Source organism: Rattus norvegicus, chromosome 4, assembly GCF_036323735.1.
Source record: "Rattus norvegicus strain BN/NHsdMcwi chromosome 4, GRCr8, whole genome shotgun sequence".
Taxonomy (NCBI): domain Eukaryota; kingdom Metazoa; phylum Chordata; class Mammalia; order Rodentia; family Muridae; genus Rattus; species Rattus norvegicus.
The window spans coordinates 78,925,678-78,942,844 of NC_086022.1; the positions used below are offsets into that span (position 1 = coordinate 78,925,678).

General features: G+C 44.1%; 1 protein-coding gene across 3 annotated transcripts; it reads left to right on the forward strand.

The window, feature by feature from the left end:
- Window positions 1-5,325: 5,325 nt before the first annotated feature.
- Window positions 5,326-16,814, forward strand: Gimap8 (GTPase, IMAP family member 8). 3 transcript variants are annotated; one of them, XM_039108126.2, is made up of 6 exons: window positions 5,326-5,427; window positions 5,527-5,657; window positions 7,461-8,115; window positions 9,032-9,074; window positions 12,176-12,726; window positions 15,280-16,814. In XM_039108126.2, the coding sequence occupies exons 1-6, from the start codon at window positions 5,383-5,385 to the stop codon at window positions 15,286-15,288; spliced, it is 1,434 nt and encodes a 477-aa protein (XP_038964054.1). In that variant the 5' UTR covers window positions 5,326-5,382; the 3' UTR covers window positions 15,289-16,814. The 3 variants fall into 3 exon arrangements, with proteins under 3 accessions (XP_038964054.1, XP_006236503.1, NP_001029095.1); XM_006236441.5 differs by having other exon boundaries at window positions 5,328-5,427; window positions 12,176-12,802; NM_001033923.1 differs by having other exon boundaries at window positions 5,407-5,657; window positions 12,176-12,802; window positions 15,280-16,812.
- The last annotated feature ends 353 nt before the right edge of the window (window positions 16,815-17,167 follow it).

The following is a 17,167-nucleotide window of genomic DNA, read 5'->3' on the forward strand; positions in this document are numbered from 1 at the left end:
ACTTCCCTGTTAGCATTGCCCACCAGTGTCCTGGTTGGGTAGCTTCCTGTTATTGCAACAGAATACTGGAGAGAATCAGCTTGTGAAGAGCAGGTTTATTTGATCACAGTTTGAGAGGGAGGGGTGGTTCACGGTCCTTTGGCTGTTTTGCTTTGGGCCTGTGGTAAAGAGAACCTTGATGGGAGAAAAACCAAAAACAACAAAAGATGAAAAAAAAATCCAACCGCTCAGCTCATGGACAGGGTGTAAAGAGAGGACGAAGAAGGGGCTGAGGTTGACACTGTCCTCTTCAAGGGCACACACCCAACAGCAGGGACTAGAAGCTGCCTTTCTCTACCTGCCAGCTCCCACCAACACCATCAGGTGTAGGTCAAGACTCCAACAAATGTCCTGTCGATTAGACCGTAGCACTTGCCTGTCTGTTTGCTGGGCCCCCCTTACCCCCATCGTCTCCCCTTCAACTCTGAGCTCTGAGCTCCCAGAGTGTGGAACCAGACTTACGCTCCCCACAGCAGCATCCGCAACACTTTTGCTGTCAGATGTTTGTCTGCTCTCTGGCTCTGCTTTCTTGGCCATCATTCAGCTAACTAAGGAGTTTGATAATATGAGAAAATCATATTGACAACCGATTAAATTAGTTGTACTATAAACATTTAACTAACTTTATTATCGCTGGTATATTTTATTAAAAAATTGAGGTGAGAACAGTCTTTAGCTTTCATAATTTTATAGTCCCCACGCCTCCCCCCCCAATCCGTAGACTCTCTCTACTGTGTTTTCTGGAAAACAAACCTCTTTGGGAGTGATACCGTTTCTGTCCTTGCACGCCCTTGATCTAACTCCTTTGCTTTTTCTCTCCAGTCTGTGGATTGACCCATTATCTCTCATGCTAAGCAAGCGTTCTACCGCTGGGCTACAACTCCCAACCCTTTGTTTCCCATTTAAAGTTCAACTTGTCTGGAATTCTTCAATGAATGGACTACGAGGGATGCAGAAATCTCACAGGCATGGACGCTGGTTTATGAAGAACATAGCGCCCTCTAGTGATGGTTCTTGGAGAAAAAAGTCTGCCTTGGTGTCCTCTGTCTTCTCTAAGAAGGCCATGCCTCCTAACCCTTCCCAAACTGATCCAGGAACTGATTGAATCAAGGATTCAAACAGGAGCCTATGGGAGCCATTCTTATTTAAGCCACCATACATCTGCTCTGCAATTTTAAGCCAAATAAACTCTTCCTTTTCTGAGTTGCTTTGGTATGGTATTTTATCACATCAACAGACAATACAGTCTTTAAATCTAGTTTTCTTCTGGACGGTTTGATTACATAGCTACGATCTCATAGGGAGTAGCTAGCTATAATTCTAGAAAAGATTAGTCCTTTGTATCTAATTATTATTTTATTTTGTTTTAAATTTATTTATTTTTGAATAAAATTTTGTATTAAATTTTATTTGAGGATAATGGTTTGATCTGTCACTTTATTTTGGTATTTCACCAGATTCTAGCTTGGGGAAGTAAATGGACAATCACATTATAGAAGAAATTGGGAAACAATACAGCATCTCCTTGCATTCTCTTCCAACAGAGTGACTCTCCGTGTACCAGTTATTATTTGTGACAGGGGTGGGGAAGGGAGGGAGGGAGGGAGGTAGGGAGAGAGAGAGAGAGAGAGAGAGAGAGAGAGAGAGAGAGAGAGAGAGAGAGAGAGAGAGAGAGGTCTTGTGAGAAGTCAGCGTTCCATTGATTCAAATAATATATGTCATTTTTCTGAGAGTGAAATGGGGCTCAATAGGAATCGTTTTCTATTACTGCTATGTGACACTTCTCCTGGGGAGACAAATGTCTACTCCCATGTAGGGAGCTGACTAACTGACCAAAGCCAGGATGTGCAGTCGTGTGAAGCCATGAGTTTTATTGGGATTGTTTATAGGCATATGGATGAGGGGTTACTTACAGGATCAAAAGCGACTCAAAGACAACTGTATCCCCAAAGCTTACCCACTGACACGAAAGCTGGGACCTGGAGCTCACTGCCTAGCATGCAGCTTCTTCCTGCCACTGCAGGGGGCTCGGTTAATTTGAACCTCTTCTGGACAGCCCTGCTCGTCTGAAAAGGGTCATGTACTCTTGCATATCTGTAGGCCATTTGCATCAAATTCTTTTTGAGGATGGAGAAACTTTATCATGAAATCATAGAACTTAACATATATTTTAATTATGGCATACAGAACCTATATACTGATAACAAGCATGTTGAATCAAGGCTGATGAGATGGCTCAAGGGGTTAAGGCATTTGTTGCCAACTTGAGTTCAATTCCCAGGACCCACGTGGTAAGAGAAAACCCAATCCTGTAAGTTGTCTTCTGACCTCAATATTCATGAGTGCTTCCCACCTGCTGAGTTAAATAGACGTTTGAAACCCAAGTAGTCATGGATACAGGCTAACCCCTGCACCTGCACACAAATGACACGTAGAGCAATCACATGGGGCGAACAATACTGAACATTGTAAGAAGAAACTCTAGAACGTACAAGTTGCTACATTTAATAGGCGAATATGCTTAGCAGAATCAAGATAGAAAGTTTGTACCTTGTCAGTGCAGAGCTTAACCTGAGTCTTCAGAACAGCTGAGTGAAGGCAAAGGGTTCAAAGTGAGGTTAGTTACTGATGGTTAGGTTAACGAAGTGAACTGGTTAGTGTTAACTAGAGATGGGGCTCACTTATGCTGGGGGGAGAGGCTTGGCAGTTTTTTAAGGTCAGAGCCTGGAGACTAAATGTAGGCCAATTCTAGAGGTCAGTTAAAGGGAAGTAAAAGGGCACAGGTTGCATTACGGGTTCGACCAGAGGTCAATGTTTACCCTGAAGGCTGGCTCTCAGGAGAAAAGAAGAGCCAACCCTACCTCATTAACTCAAGTTGCACCTTTTTTTCCTGGGTTCCCACAAGTGAAGGAAGCTTCCCTGTCTGTGGGGATGCAACTGATGGTCTCAGTTTTCACTTAAAGCCATCTGGTTGGTGACACTGGACTGACCCAGAAGATACACTCACAAACCCAAACTTGCCATAAATCAGGTGTGAGAGAAAGGAGGACCCGAGAAAGCCTGGCAGGAAGGAAACTGGCAGGGCAAACACCACGGCCACACGGTCTGCTTGTGCCCATTCTCAAAAGTAGCACTGAGTGCCAGGGCAGGGACAGGCAGGGGAAGGAAAGAGATCTTCAACGTACTCCAGAAAAATTTCCCTGGATGTCTTCACGCCATACACCAACTGCAAGAAACCTTCCAGAGGGAAAGGTAGCTGCTTACCCTTCCAGAGGGAAAGGTAGCTGCTTACCCTTCCAGAGGGAAAGGTAGCTGCTTACCCTTCCAGACTACAGAGGGCTATTTTTCCTCCTTGATTACAGGTTCCACCACATGTAGCCTCAGCTAGGTCTGTCAGCTGCAGAATGGAAGTGGGGTTTTCCACAAGGAGCTAAAAGAACTCCTTAGCTCATACATTAATATGCAGTGGTGGCCTGGAATTGCAGTCCATCTACCCTTTGATTTCACAAGAGAGCTACCCCAGACAGAGGTTTACCATCACTTCATGGCTGTCCCAACAACCACCACAAGCACTAGAGTGAAGGTTATTTCTGCACCTCACAGGTGTGCAGCACATTTTCTCCCTCGCTCCCAGGCTCGCCAACATACCAGGCTTCCCTGACCTGAGACTGTAGGATCCTTGCAAAGGCCTTTTCTTTCTTCTTTTTTATTTGTTTGTGTTTTTGTTTTGTTTTGTGTGTTTTTGGAGACAGAGCCTCAACATGTAGCTCTGGTTGGCCTGGACCTCACACAGATTCTCCTGCCTCTGCCTCCCAAGTGCTGGGATTGAAGTGCGTGGCTCAAAGACTATCCTCTGTGTCTAACACAGTTCATGGGCATGGTACACTCCAACCCGCAATACCGCATCTTTCTCCCTATGCAATTTCTGTTGGTTTATAGTCCCTTTTTGTCCTGTCCCTATTGAAAGCTAGCAGAGTCAGCCGGGACATTGCAAGTTCTCATTTGCACCGTGTGCTATTAGACACGGCCACTAGAGGGCAGGAGATCCCCATCCTTCCTTAGAGCCAAACTAGAAAGGGCGCGGAGCAAAATCTTGTGGAAAGATCATTCTGCATAGAGGCCAGCTCGGCAAGTCAATCCTTGACCTGTTACATCATGAAGTCGTGTGAAACTTTATTTTTACTTTAAGCACTCTTCCAAACTAGTTATTTCATTCAACATCCCTGCCTTCCCCTTCCCCTTCCCCCACCCGCTCCACCAAGGTCTACTCAGATTTTCTCAGTTCTGGAGCAGCAGAAGCTTGCTAGCTCAGCTCTCGTAGGCACGTGCTAGTCTAAAGTTTTCACCTCAACATTTTAATGAGATGGTTTTCTATGCATTGACCTGGTTGGTGCCCAGGAGAGGTGGGGACTGTTCTTAGAGTAGACCTTGTTTATTAAGGTGGATGTGGGGGTGGGGCGGGGCAGTTTTCTTTGCCAATGTATGAGTCTGTGTGTCCCCTGTTCCCCATTCCTTCAGAATCCTTATAGCATAAGCACGGTTTGCCTTCAATTTATAACAAGGAAACCATGTTCTCAGTGTGCCCCTTGCTTGAACACACTCAGGTTCAAACATTTCTGTGTTTTGCTGGCTGAGGGAAAGTTTCTACTTATCTATGAGGGAGCAAGCAAATGATTTCTTTGTAGTTTTACCTACATCTTGTCAGCAGTCCAGGTTGAGTGAAGTGGTGGTGGGAATGAGCCAAGAGGGAAAACTACTGGGATTTACCCCCAAACTGGCTTTGTCTAAAACTTCTGATTTTGGTGTTCACAAAGAATAGACCTGCTCTAGGTTGCTTTTCTGTTGCTGTGATAAACATCAAAGCAACTTGAGAAGGAAAGGGTTGATTTCAGTTTACACGTTATCAGCTGCAGGAGAGAAGCCAAAGCAGGGGCTCTAGGCGGGAACCTGGAGACAGGAGTGAAAGCTGAGACCAGGAAGGAATGCTGCTTACTCTTCCCTCTGGCTTGCTCAGCTACCTTTCTTGTACGGCTTAGGCCACCTGCGGAGGGATGACACGGGACACCATGATGAACTCTAATATGAATCAACAGTTAAGAGAATGGCCACAGGCAGTCATTCACTTGTGGTTTTCTCTTCTCAAATGTCTCTAGATCTGTGTCACGTTCACAGCTGAAGCTCACTAGGACGAGACCCAAGCTGGCCTTTCTGTTACCATCTTCTGTCTGCAGCAGTATGAATGACTGTGCTCCCACAGCCTTCTGCCACATGGGGGCCCCCAAGGGTATCTCCAGAAAAACCTGTGCCTGTGTGTTTACACCGGCCCCTCCCTAAGCCCCTTGCATGTTCATCCTGTGTGTTCTGAATAACTTCTCGGGCTCTACCGATGTAAGACATGCTTCTAGAAAACTCTTTCTTCCTAGAAACATTCGGAAATCCTCCTGCCAGGGAGACTGGGGTGACCTGGTAAATCTTTAATTCTCCTAGCCCTCTTTAGGATTCGCTTCCATTGGCTTGAGGGCAGAGATGGCGACTTCATCCCACCAAGGAGCAGCAGCAGGAAGTCAGATGGAGCACAGACTCTGTGAAACATCAATAGGACAGGGGGAAAGACCAAGGTATGTTTCAGGGGTGTGTGTGTGTGTGTGTGTGTGTGTGTGTGTGTGTGTGTGTGCGTGCGCATGTGTGTGTACTGTTATAGCTTTGGGGGGTGATGAGCTTAGAACAGAAAAGGCAGTCTGCCCGGTGTTGGGTTGGATTTTAAGAGCCCTAGGAAGGTTTTTCCCCTGGCTGGAATCATGCCGCTCCAACCAGTTGCAGTTGGAATGCACAGTACTGTTCCTAAGAAAGAATGCAGGACAGCTGCCTGCCCCAGAGGTCTGTGGGGGAGGGCTTCATAGCTAAGGGGGAAGAAGAGGACAGAAGTGTGGCAGATGGGGGTGGGGTTTAAGACCCGGCAGGGAGTGTCTCAGGAGTCGGATACCCAGAAGGAAGTCAGTGGGTGCTATTGGGATTGTTGGTCTCCTGGAGAAGCAGATGGCATCGTCATGTTCTGTCTTCTTTCTTCTCACATTTTCCAGTCGTTTCACAGAAACAGTTAGTCATGTATTGAAGGAAATCTTGAGTTTATGTACATTTAATCCAAACTGGCCCTCACCTGTTAACCCCTTTTCTTATGCTGACTGGCTCACTGCCTAGGACTAAATTTCTTCCCTTGCTGGGCTCTGGGGGTCCCTTTGACCTCTTTTCTCTGTGACCACTTGCACCTTGATATGGGACAATCCCTGTATCACAGAAGCTTCTTCCAATGGTTGAACTCATGGTACCCTTGAGTGGCATCGGGGAAGACAGAGAGGGACTTATGGACTTACCGACCTAACTGCCAGTACAGGGTGATGATTATTTTCTGGTGGAAACATTCTGCTCACTGTAACCAAGACCTCTGTGCTAGCAGAGTGTAAGGTCTTGGGGACTGGAAACAAAATTTTGCTGATGTCAAGTGGTATCATTTCCACTTGACTTCTACCCATGAATTCTGACCAATGAATCTTGACTATGAACAGATGACACTGTATACTCTGATATTACCAGGCCCGTGTATAGTCTCTACCCCGTTACTGTAGTCACATTGTGATGAGCCTATTGGCTGATGATTGGGTGACTGGAGAAGAGACTGACTGGCACCAACAGAATGGGTCATCCCATCAACTTGGTGATTGAGCTCTTCCTTTGCTGAGGTCAATTTTTGATGAGCATTCAGAAGTTCTCCTGGTTGTCTTCCCTGCGGTCCTTCCAGATACCTCTTTCAGACCAATTTACCATTGATTTCCCAGCCATGTTGTTTCCAAATCTACATCATCCAGCCAAGTTGTTGGTTAGTAATAGTTGCATTAAAACATAAAACTCTACCCCTAGACCTCAAGTTTGAGTTTGAATTACATATAGACTATGCTCATTTCATCCCAATACCTTCTAATGCCTTAACACACTGCCCCAGCTTTTGTATGAAGCATCGATTACTTCTGAGATGAGCTTATGGAGATTTTGTGCTCTTTCTTAAAATTTTCTGAGTACACTGAGCCCTCTAGAGTAATTATAAAACTTTGTAATCAGGACCACATGGTCTAGAGATGAGGCTTAGCTTGTCTAGAAAGCACGAAGCCCTTGGTTCAATCCCTATGTAAGCTAGACTAGCTGGCTACTGATGTCAGGGTGACTACCTGTCTCTGCTGCTCCGTCATTACAAGCACCTCCTACTTTGAGCTCGGGAGCCTCATTCTTGTGAAGCTAGACCTCATAGCTGAGCTGCCTCCCAACCTAGTGGTTTAAATTCTCAGGAACAAGGAGGACAACTTTCCTCTTGTGCCCTCTCCACTTGCCATGGATGGAGCACTGATGTGTTGTTGCTCTTGTCTCAACAGAGCCAGTCGGGGCCAGGAGAGCAACTTCAAGCAGAGCCAGGGAACATCCACACTACGGCTCCTCCTGCTAGGGAAACAGGGAGCAGGCAAAAGCGCCACAGGAAACACCATTCTGGGCAAAGCCGTGTTCGAGTCCAGGTTCAGTCATCACATGGTAACCAAGAGGTGCCAGAGTGAGAGTGTGTCAGTAAGAGGGAAGCAGGTCATTGTTATTGATACTCCAGATCTCTTCTCCTCACTGGGCTGTCCAGAGGTTCAACAGCAGAACCTGCGGCAGTGCTTGGACCTCTTAGCTGACCCCTATGTGCTACTTCTGGTCACTCCCATTGGTCACTCTACAGAGGAGGACAAGAAGACCATTGAGGGTATCCAGGGTGTGTTTGGCCCTCAAGCCTACAGACATATGATTGTGGTCTTCACTCGGGAAGATGAGCTGGGTGAAGACACACTGCAGAACCACATTGAGAGCAAGAAGTATCTGAAGAAGTTGATTGAAAACATTGGAAGTCAACGATGCTGTGCTTTCAACAACAAGGCGGACAAGAAGCAGCAGGAACTGCAGGTGTCCCAGTTTCTTGATGCAATTGAATTTTTAATGATGGAGAGCCCTGGGACATATTTTGAGCCCTTGAAAACGGAAAACAGTGGAGTCCAGGTAGGACTGGTAGGAGGAACATAACCCTAAATCGCCTAAATCAATAGAGTTTCTTGCATGATTACCACAGCATCTTTTGGAATAGCAAAATCAGAAATCACCCAAAGACCCATCACTGAGAGGATGCCCATAGGATAAGGCAGATTGTTCCCATGAAAGAGTGGGGCAGCTCCATCTATAGTAACTTGTGCAGGTGTGAAGTTTCTGATACCAAGCAGTTTACTGAACAGCAAGCCTGGTGAACACAGAGAAATATAGAAGGATATGTAAGTGCTGATGGCAATCACTTGTGAGTTGGATATGGAAGGTTATTAATTTTATAGTATGCATAGCATACTTATACTGAAACAAGAAACAAGAGGGGGGAGAGGGAGAGAGAGGGGAAAGGGAAAGGGAGGGAGAGAGAGAGAGAGAGAGAGAGAGAGAGAGAGAGAGAGAGAGAGGAGAAAGGGGAAGGGAGGGAGAGATAATGCATTAAAGATATTGGGTGAGGGCAGGTAGGGAAGCAGAGGCTGGTTCTTCTGGTTGGCATGATTATTAACAGATATAACATGGAGCCTAGGAAGTTTCTAAGAAAAGTCAATTTTCAAGATGGAAAGATATTGTTTTCACATTAGTTATGTGTTTGATTTTCCATACCTGGCGAGGTATTCACAATTTAACTTCATGTCAGAGGCTCCATCCCCAATTTGGAGAGCAGCAAGGGAATAATGGGGTGCAGGAAATGCCTCCATCTCTGGGAACCTGTCCCACAGCATCAGTGAGATTGAAAATTGGACAGGCGCACAAAGGAAACTGAGGACAGTGACCTTACTGTGACCACTTCCTTATCAGCAGATATTGTCTCCAAATGTGTGAAAAGATGACCTCCTTTACTCCTGTGTGTGTGTGTGTCATCCTCCCCTTTATTTTCTAGGGTTGTGGGACTGGAGTGACATATAAAGGAGACAATCTGTGTGGTAAGTTGATCACCTAAACATTTAGACTCAGGTCTATATTCTTCTAATGCTTTGCCCCATCCAAAGAAAAGTGGGAAAACTAACAAATAAGAAACAAAATACACATGGAGACCTATTCTCTGTTCCCAGAGGACTCCTGACGTGTGTGTGTGTGTGTGTGTGTGTGTGTGTGTGTGTACATGTGTCTGTATGTGTGCGAATCAGTACAGCAGCACACTGCCAGTGTCTCTGGACTCTGTTGTTCTATGGAGCCAGCCTTGATTTCCATGGCTCTCTGCCTAACTCAGTTTTTTCTTCCTGGACATGAGTCTAGCATTCCTGATGGGGACCATGTAGGCATACATTTTTTCCAAACTACTTTAATTAGCATTCAACCTCCCCTCTAGCCCACCATACACTAGAGTAGTGGGGAAAAAGTTATTAGGATACGGGGGAAGTAAACCTGTTTAAAAATAGTTCTTTGGGGGCGAGTCCAGTCTTTGTTGTCAAGATATCAACAGTCCAGTCCTCTAGCAAAACACCAACACAGATCAGCAATGGCAGGTCTCACAAAAGCCATTACTGAGTCAGCAAAGGCAGGTCAATCCAGAAGAAACCACAAGGCTCTGCCAATTGGTCTGAGTCTGTAGAAGCAGCAAGAAATCACCAGAACACCACCAGAAGTTTTCTGGTGCATTTCTCTCTATAAAGTCATGACAAATGGTTACCAACAAAGAATGGCAAGGTGAACCAATACCATCGAGCATCATCTACTGTCCATTGGTTATCCTTGTACCCTTTCCAAATATCACGTGTTCTCTCGAGCATCTGCTCTAGCAAAACATCCCAAGCCTCTTTCCCAGGCTGCCTCCAGAAAAGCACCACATGTCTGTCCTCAGCAAAGCATCTTCTCACATGTCTGTTTCAGGAAATACATACTTTCATAAGACAGTTTCCAGAAAAACATCCCACTACACAACTGAGTCTCCAAAGAAACCAGAAATTTCTACTTCAGGACCAGGAAACACTTCTCACTGGTTCAGAGTATCTTTGTACTGACTTCCATTAGTTGTGTGTCCTGTGTAGCAACATGGGTCACTACGCAATAGTAGCTAGAATCTCTGTAGTGAGGACATACTGGCCTATGAAGTCACAGATATTTTTTAGCTTATTTTTGGGTCTGCCCTGTTTAAGAACTAAAACTCTCACAGTGAATTGCTCAGACAAGGTCTAACACTGATGATCGGCTGAGAAAAAAAGACATCTCCAGGGCTGCTGGCTTCTCTCCAGTACCTGCTTCTATCCACCACACTATATGGCTCTCCTGTACTGAAGGAGCCCTCCTTTGAAAGAAATAACAAGTAGAAAATAATAATATGTTTTTCCCTTTGAGTTTTCTTGGGTGGAGCATGTAAGGCAGTAGATTTCCGTAAGGTTTTCCATAGCTAATCCTCTTTGCATTCCCTCATCTTCTCAATATACACATCCCTCCCTCCTTAAACGACTCTTTTCTAGTTTCCTTCTACCTATGTTCCACGACCCCTCCTCCACAAGGGAACCTGCCCTCACTCTTCTTCCCAACTTCCTGCTTCCACCAGAACACCATGTCAATGTTGTGTATATGAGCCACATATTCCTTATCTTGTCATTAGTTGATGCATATCTGAGTTTTTCCCATTTCTTGGGAGACCAGCCTAGATCTCCGTAGTGTGGTTTGTAGACACTGGGTATGTGACAGGAGTAGAACAGGCATGGCAGAGGTGTACCATGAGAATCAGAGGGAACAATTTGTCCCAAAGGACATAGTAAGTACTTATTTTTTTAGTTCTACCCAGACACAATTTTATTCTTCTTTACAGCCAAATTAGACTTTAATATATATATACACATATGTTACATGTGTCTGTAATATTTTACAATGTAACATTACATATACATGTAACATATGTATAATATTACATGTGTAAAATATTACAGATACATGTAGCTATGTGTATATCTACATCTATGTATGTGCATGCATATGTATATTCATATATATGCATATATGTAAATAAGCACACATATATGTATATATACAATATACATATATACACATACATGTATATATTACAGTCATTTATATATACATACATATGTATATATATCACATTTGTGGGTGAGTGTTCTCCTTTTTATATGTGTGCATCGGTGTGCGTGCATATACATGTGAACATGTTTGTGTATCTTAGGAACCATGCAATTTTTTATTGAGGCAGGACCTCTTCCTGGCCTGGAACTCACCTGTAGACTAGATTATCTGGCCAAAGTGCCCTCCCTAGGTATTTACTTGGTTTTGCCTCCACAGTGCTGGGATTACAACTGTGTACCACCATACCTAAATTTTTAATTTTTTCGTGGGTTCTGGGCAATGAAGTAGAATCCCCATGCTTATAAGATAAGTCTTTTATCAATGGAGCTGTCCCCCTAGACCACATATCACATTTTCTTCATTTACCTGTTGATGGATGTCTAGGCTGGTTATTCTATTGTAAATAATGCAACAATAAACACAAATGGTCAAGCATTTTCCATGTTACTAGAAAGTTAATACAAAAGTACTATTTTCTTCTCTGTGAAGAACAACAGTTCTTACAGTCTCTTCTGATAGACAACCACTTCCAAGACTCCTGTGAATGTAGATTAGTGTGTCCTGTTCTGAACTTCAGATAATGAAATCATTTTATGTCTGGTTTCTTCCATTCAGCGTGGTTTTGAGTTTCATACATGTTTTAAAAAACCCAAACCAACAACTGAGTAGTTTATTGTGTGAGTATAAGACTAAAGGGCATTTTATAATCAGATTGTCACAGTCCCTGCCTTAGCCAACGACCCCATGCTATAATACCTTAGAAGGATGAAGGCCAATGGAAGCTCAATTTAGCATCGTCATTCTCCTGGAAAATCCTGGGCTTCCTCTTAGTTCATTGCTGCTTTCCATGGTTCCTACATGGATGTTTGGGTTCTGCCTGAGATTAGAGTCCTGCTCCATCAGAGGGATGAGGCCTTTTAGAACTGTTCACAATTGTATTCAACTGCAGGAGGAGATGTTGGCTCTATTTTTATTTTTTCTTGTCTCATAGGTTCAAAGAAGAGGCAGCCTCAGATCACAGGACCTGGTTGGGATAGAGACACACCAGAGCTCAGGGTCCTTCTCATGGGGAAGCGTGGTGTTGGGAAAAGTGCAGCAGGAAACAGCATTCTGGGGAAGCAGGTTTTCAAGACTCAATTCAGTGAGAAGCAGAGAGTCACCGAGGCCTTTGCATCCCACAGCAGGCTCTGGAATCAGAAGAAATTTCTGATTATCGATTCTCCAGAAATCTCATCGTGGAAGCTTGATGAGTCTGATGTCAAGGAGCACACCTTTCCAGGTCCCCACGCCTTCCTGCTGGTCACACCACTGGGCTCTTCCTTAAAGAGTGGTGACAGTGTGTTCAGCATCATCAAACGTATTTTTGGAGAAAAATTCATCAAGTTTACAATTATTCTCTTTACCAGGAAAGAAGATTTTGAGGGTCAGGATCTAGATACATTTACAAAGGAAAACGATGCTCTCTGTAATCTCATCCAGATATTTGAAGGAAGATACGCAGTCTTCAACTACCGGGCAACTGTGGAGGAGGAGCAGAGCCAGGTGGGCAAACTACTCAGTCAAATCGAGAGCGTGGTGCAGCACCACAACAACAAGCCTTGCGTCATCAGAGAGAAAGGTATGGCTGAGCATAGGAAATGGTTCTGTATTCAGTGCTTGGGGTAGAAAGCATGACCTAGAGCTATTGCTTTCTGTAGGCTGTGGAGAGGGTGAGAAAAGGTTGAGGCTGGCTGGGCTGTAGCTCCATACAGTGCTTCCTCAGCATGCACTAAGGTTGATCCCCAGTAGGTCAACAACTGGGCATGGTGGTGTATAACTGTAGCCCCAACACTTGGGCAGTAGAATCAGAAGGACCAGAAGTTCAAGTTCATTGACTGAATAGTGAGTTCAAGGCCAGCCTGGGTTATATGTGACCCTGTCTCTGTCTCAAAACCAGCCAGTAGGTTCATACTATGGTCATGTCTTCAAATTGTCCCAACGTTATGTGTGTGTGTGTTTTTTTTTAATGTACACTCTCAGGACTAGCTTTTCATTTCTTCCTGACTCCTACCTCACCTCTCCTGTATGGAAACCCCTCCCAGTCTTCTTGCTTTTGCAGTCTGCTGTGGTTGGGACTTAGCACTCAGCTCAGTGACAACAGTTTTGGGTCATTGGTTTGCTTTTCTTTTCTCTGCACATAGAACTCCCTCTGGGTTATTTGTTCTTTACTGCTTTGGAGATGGGAAAATGTAAGTAGGACTTAGAAGATGACTCATGTGCTTTACAAGTATGCTTTGTAAGTAGGGCCTGAGTTTGATCCCCAGAACCCATCAGAAAAGCCAGGCACGGTGGTGAATGCTGTATTCCCAGGGCTGGGGAGGCAGTGACAGATGGGACTTCCTAGCCACCATCCTTACCTACTTAGCAAGGCTAGTGAGAGACTGTCTCAAAAATCAACTTAGATTATGGCTGAGGAATGACAGCTAAGGTTGTTCTCCGGACTCTTCATGCATATCATATGCACATATGTTATACCTGCACATACATGTTCATTTAAACATGCTTGAATACCCTTATATACATGTACTAAGAAAGTAAAAGAAGGACTAGAGCAAGAGAGTTAGGAGATAAGACAGGGACAGAGCCTGCATGCTTGTGGTAGATGGCAGTATGCGACGCTCGATGATGTGATCCCACTCTTACCTGTGGAGAAAGGACTGCCCATTTTCTCAGTACTCCCTACTCTATTGACCTTATCTGAGACCTTTCCTGTTTCTACTCATCTGTTCTCTTCTGACTCAAATGTTCTTATGCAGGAAGATCAGTACTCCAAGTGGGTATCGCTGTTTACTGCCCTTTCACATTCCCCAAGGAGGGCTGGGTTCTGGGGAGTTCAGGGAAGTGGGAAGGCCAGGGGAAAACATCTGCAGAAACTCAGTTTAAAACAGGTTTTAGAAAATAGGTAGGGTTTGGATGGCTGGGAAGAAAGGGAGACATCCAGAGAATACATTAGCAACTTTAAGAAAGAACTAGGACTGGCTGAGCATGCCTTTTGATGGAAATAGGGCTTCAAATTTCAGGAAGGTTGCGTCAGAGTTCAGAGAGGGTTGGCAACTTAATCTTTTTCTATAAGTACAGCAGTAGTGATTGGAATACATGATGTGAGTTTGGGAGAGAGAGAGAGAGAGAGAGAGAGAGAGAGAGAGAGAGAGAGAGAGAGAGAGAGAGAGAGAGAGAGAATGTGTATGCTATTTTAAACCTTTAGGCAAAACTCTGAGGCTAGGTTCAGCACAAGTAGTTCATTAGTTGTTCCTGGAAGGAAGAGCAAGATGGGATTTCCACCTTCTTTGGTTTAAGGTAGACTATAGTGACTTGACAAGGAATTCATGATGAAGGACCACTGGGAAGAAACACAGTTACGTGGAAAGGCATTAGGAACACCAAAAGAGTGAATGTTATCGGATCTTCCTGCACCATTTATAGGGAAACTTTTCCTCCATCACCCAAACCACAAAGAACAGCGTTGTTGGGCATTTATTTTAACCAGGAAGCTCCTTCGGTTCATTAGTGAAAGACACAGTAAAGCATATCATGCTTTGAATGAATTTTATATGAGACAACCAACACAACTGGTAATCTAGATAGAATATGAGATTGCTTTTTACTGAAAATCAAATTGTATAGACTTGATTTTCAAATACTTCAAAGACCTTTTGCAAAGACATTATAGTTATCAGGAGTTGGCAATGGGGAGACTTAGTCACAGAAGGAACAGAGGATAGAAATGAAACATGTGGAGTAGACCCAGCAAAGATAAGGGGCCATCGTTTCTCATAGGTACCAGGAATTAAGAAGAGGTCCCGGAGAAGGGAGCAGAGTAGATTCAGAGATAGGAGATATGATATGTTCAGAGATGAGTACTGGGCAGAAAATTGTCTAAGTCCCTCTGTTGAGTTCCTAGACCACATGAGCTGGGAAGCCAGTCTTACATGTGGGGTAGACCTGCTCGGTGATGCCTTATGAGTTTGGTGAGGAAACTAGTGCTCTGAATAACTTGGAAAGGTGACCCTGCATCATCCCACAATCATGAGTCCTTCCCAATTTCTTCTGCAACAGAACTCTTAAACATCATCCTCTTGGGAAGGAGTGGAGTTGGAAAGAGTGCAACTGGGAACACTATCCTGGGGAGACCTGCCTTCGTCTCTCAGCTCAGAGCTCAGCCGGTCACCAGTAGGAGTCAGAGTGGCAGGAGGACACTGGACTGGCAGGATATTGTGGTTGTGGACACTCCATCACTCAACCAGATGTCTGGTACTGAAAAGAATCCTGCCCAGTTAAAGAAGGAGATCAAACAATGTTTGCTTCAAAACTGCGAAGAAGGCATGAAGGTTTTTGTCCTGGTATTCCAGCTGGGACGGTTCACCCAGGAAGACGAGGCAGTGGTGGAGCAACTGGAGGCCAGTTTTGAGGAAAACATTATGAAATACATGATTGTGCTGTTTACACGAAAGGAAGACCTAGGGGATGGGGACCTTTATGATTTTACTAATAACACAAAGAACAAAGTCCTTAAAAGAATATTTAAAAAGTGCAAGGGGCGAGTTTGTGCTTTTAATAACAAAGAAACTGGTGAAGACCAGGAGACCCAGGTGAAAGCTCTGTTGACAATAGCCAATGATCTCAAAAGGAGCTATGATGAGCATTCAACTTCATGGATGGATCAACTAAAATCAGCAGTAGGTCAAATTACTACGGTATTTAAATGAGCTCAAGTGAGCAGCTTTAAGGCCTGGGGACAATTTAGGGATGTCATCGAACAGAGGTTGGGGTAGATGAGAGGAAGAGGGACTAATGGGGTGGACCCTCTCAAAGAAGGTTCATGACTTTGAGGGCTGAGGGATAAATGAATCTCATGATGGATGTAGATATTTGTGTACATAAATTGTCATGTTAGGCCAGGCAGAAGGGAATTAGAAGACAAAGAGAATATGGTAGATAATATTGGAAATGTTTTAAATATGATATTAGGGGTGAAAACCACTTCACCAGTGTAAGTTGGATAGAGTGAGGATTGTCACTGTCCCAAGGCTCAGGTCAATGTCAAGCCCAATAAGATAATATCCTGAGAACCAGGGTATTCAGACACACACACACACACACACACACACACACACACACACACACACACACACACACACACGTGCACACAGAGGTATGCCTAGCATGGCGAAGGTAGTTGTGAGCTCAACATTCCAACTTTATTCTTTGTGCCCAGCTTCATGGGTATATGAAATTTATTTCCCGGTGTTCTGTGCATGGTTGAGAAGATCTACTGGAAGTTGCTGGCAGTGAGATGAAGAATATGAAGTCTTCTCCAAGGTGTATTAAGGGTCAGAAATTTTTAAAGATCAGTCATTTTCATATGTACTGAGGATGAGAGCTGTAACACATGTGTTTAGCTACCTTCAAGATCAACCTACTGATAATGAAGTCTGAGAATTAATTTGTTTTTGATATCAAACTTTATCTTCCCCAAGAGGCCAAGAAGTAATCTAACTACCTTTAAATGCCACATACTTAGCAAACTAAATTCTAGAAAATGTATGTATAAATATGAGTTGAATCGCATAATAAAGATGAACTGAATTATGCCTTTGTGCTTTCCTATTGGTGAAATTTGTCTGTTTGAGGGAAAGAGCTCAATTTGTAAAGAGGTCACTGAAATGTTTATGTATTTTGACCAAGGTGGGATTTTCACATCTCTGGAGCCCAAGGGACTTTTCAATGACTTGTATGACAGGCCTTTGCCAGAGCTAGGATCGTCTGTCCCAGACATTTTATTACACCAAGGAAAATTGAATGGGAACAGCTTTCCAACCAGGAACAGGAGGATTCAGGCCTGGATGATTGACAGTTGTGACTCTTCCCTGAGATTCCCTTTTGTTTGAGTGCAGTAACTACATCCTTTCTAGCTACCTCAGTCTGGGGAGGTGACACTAGGACC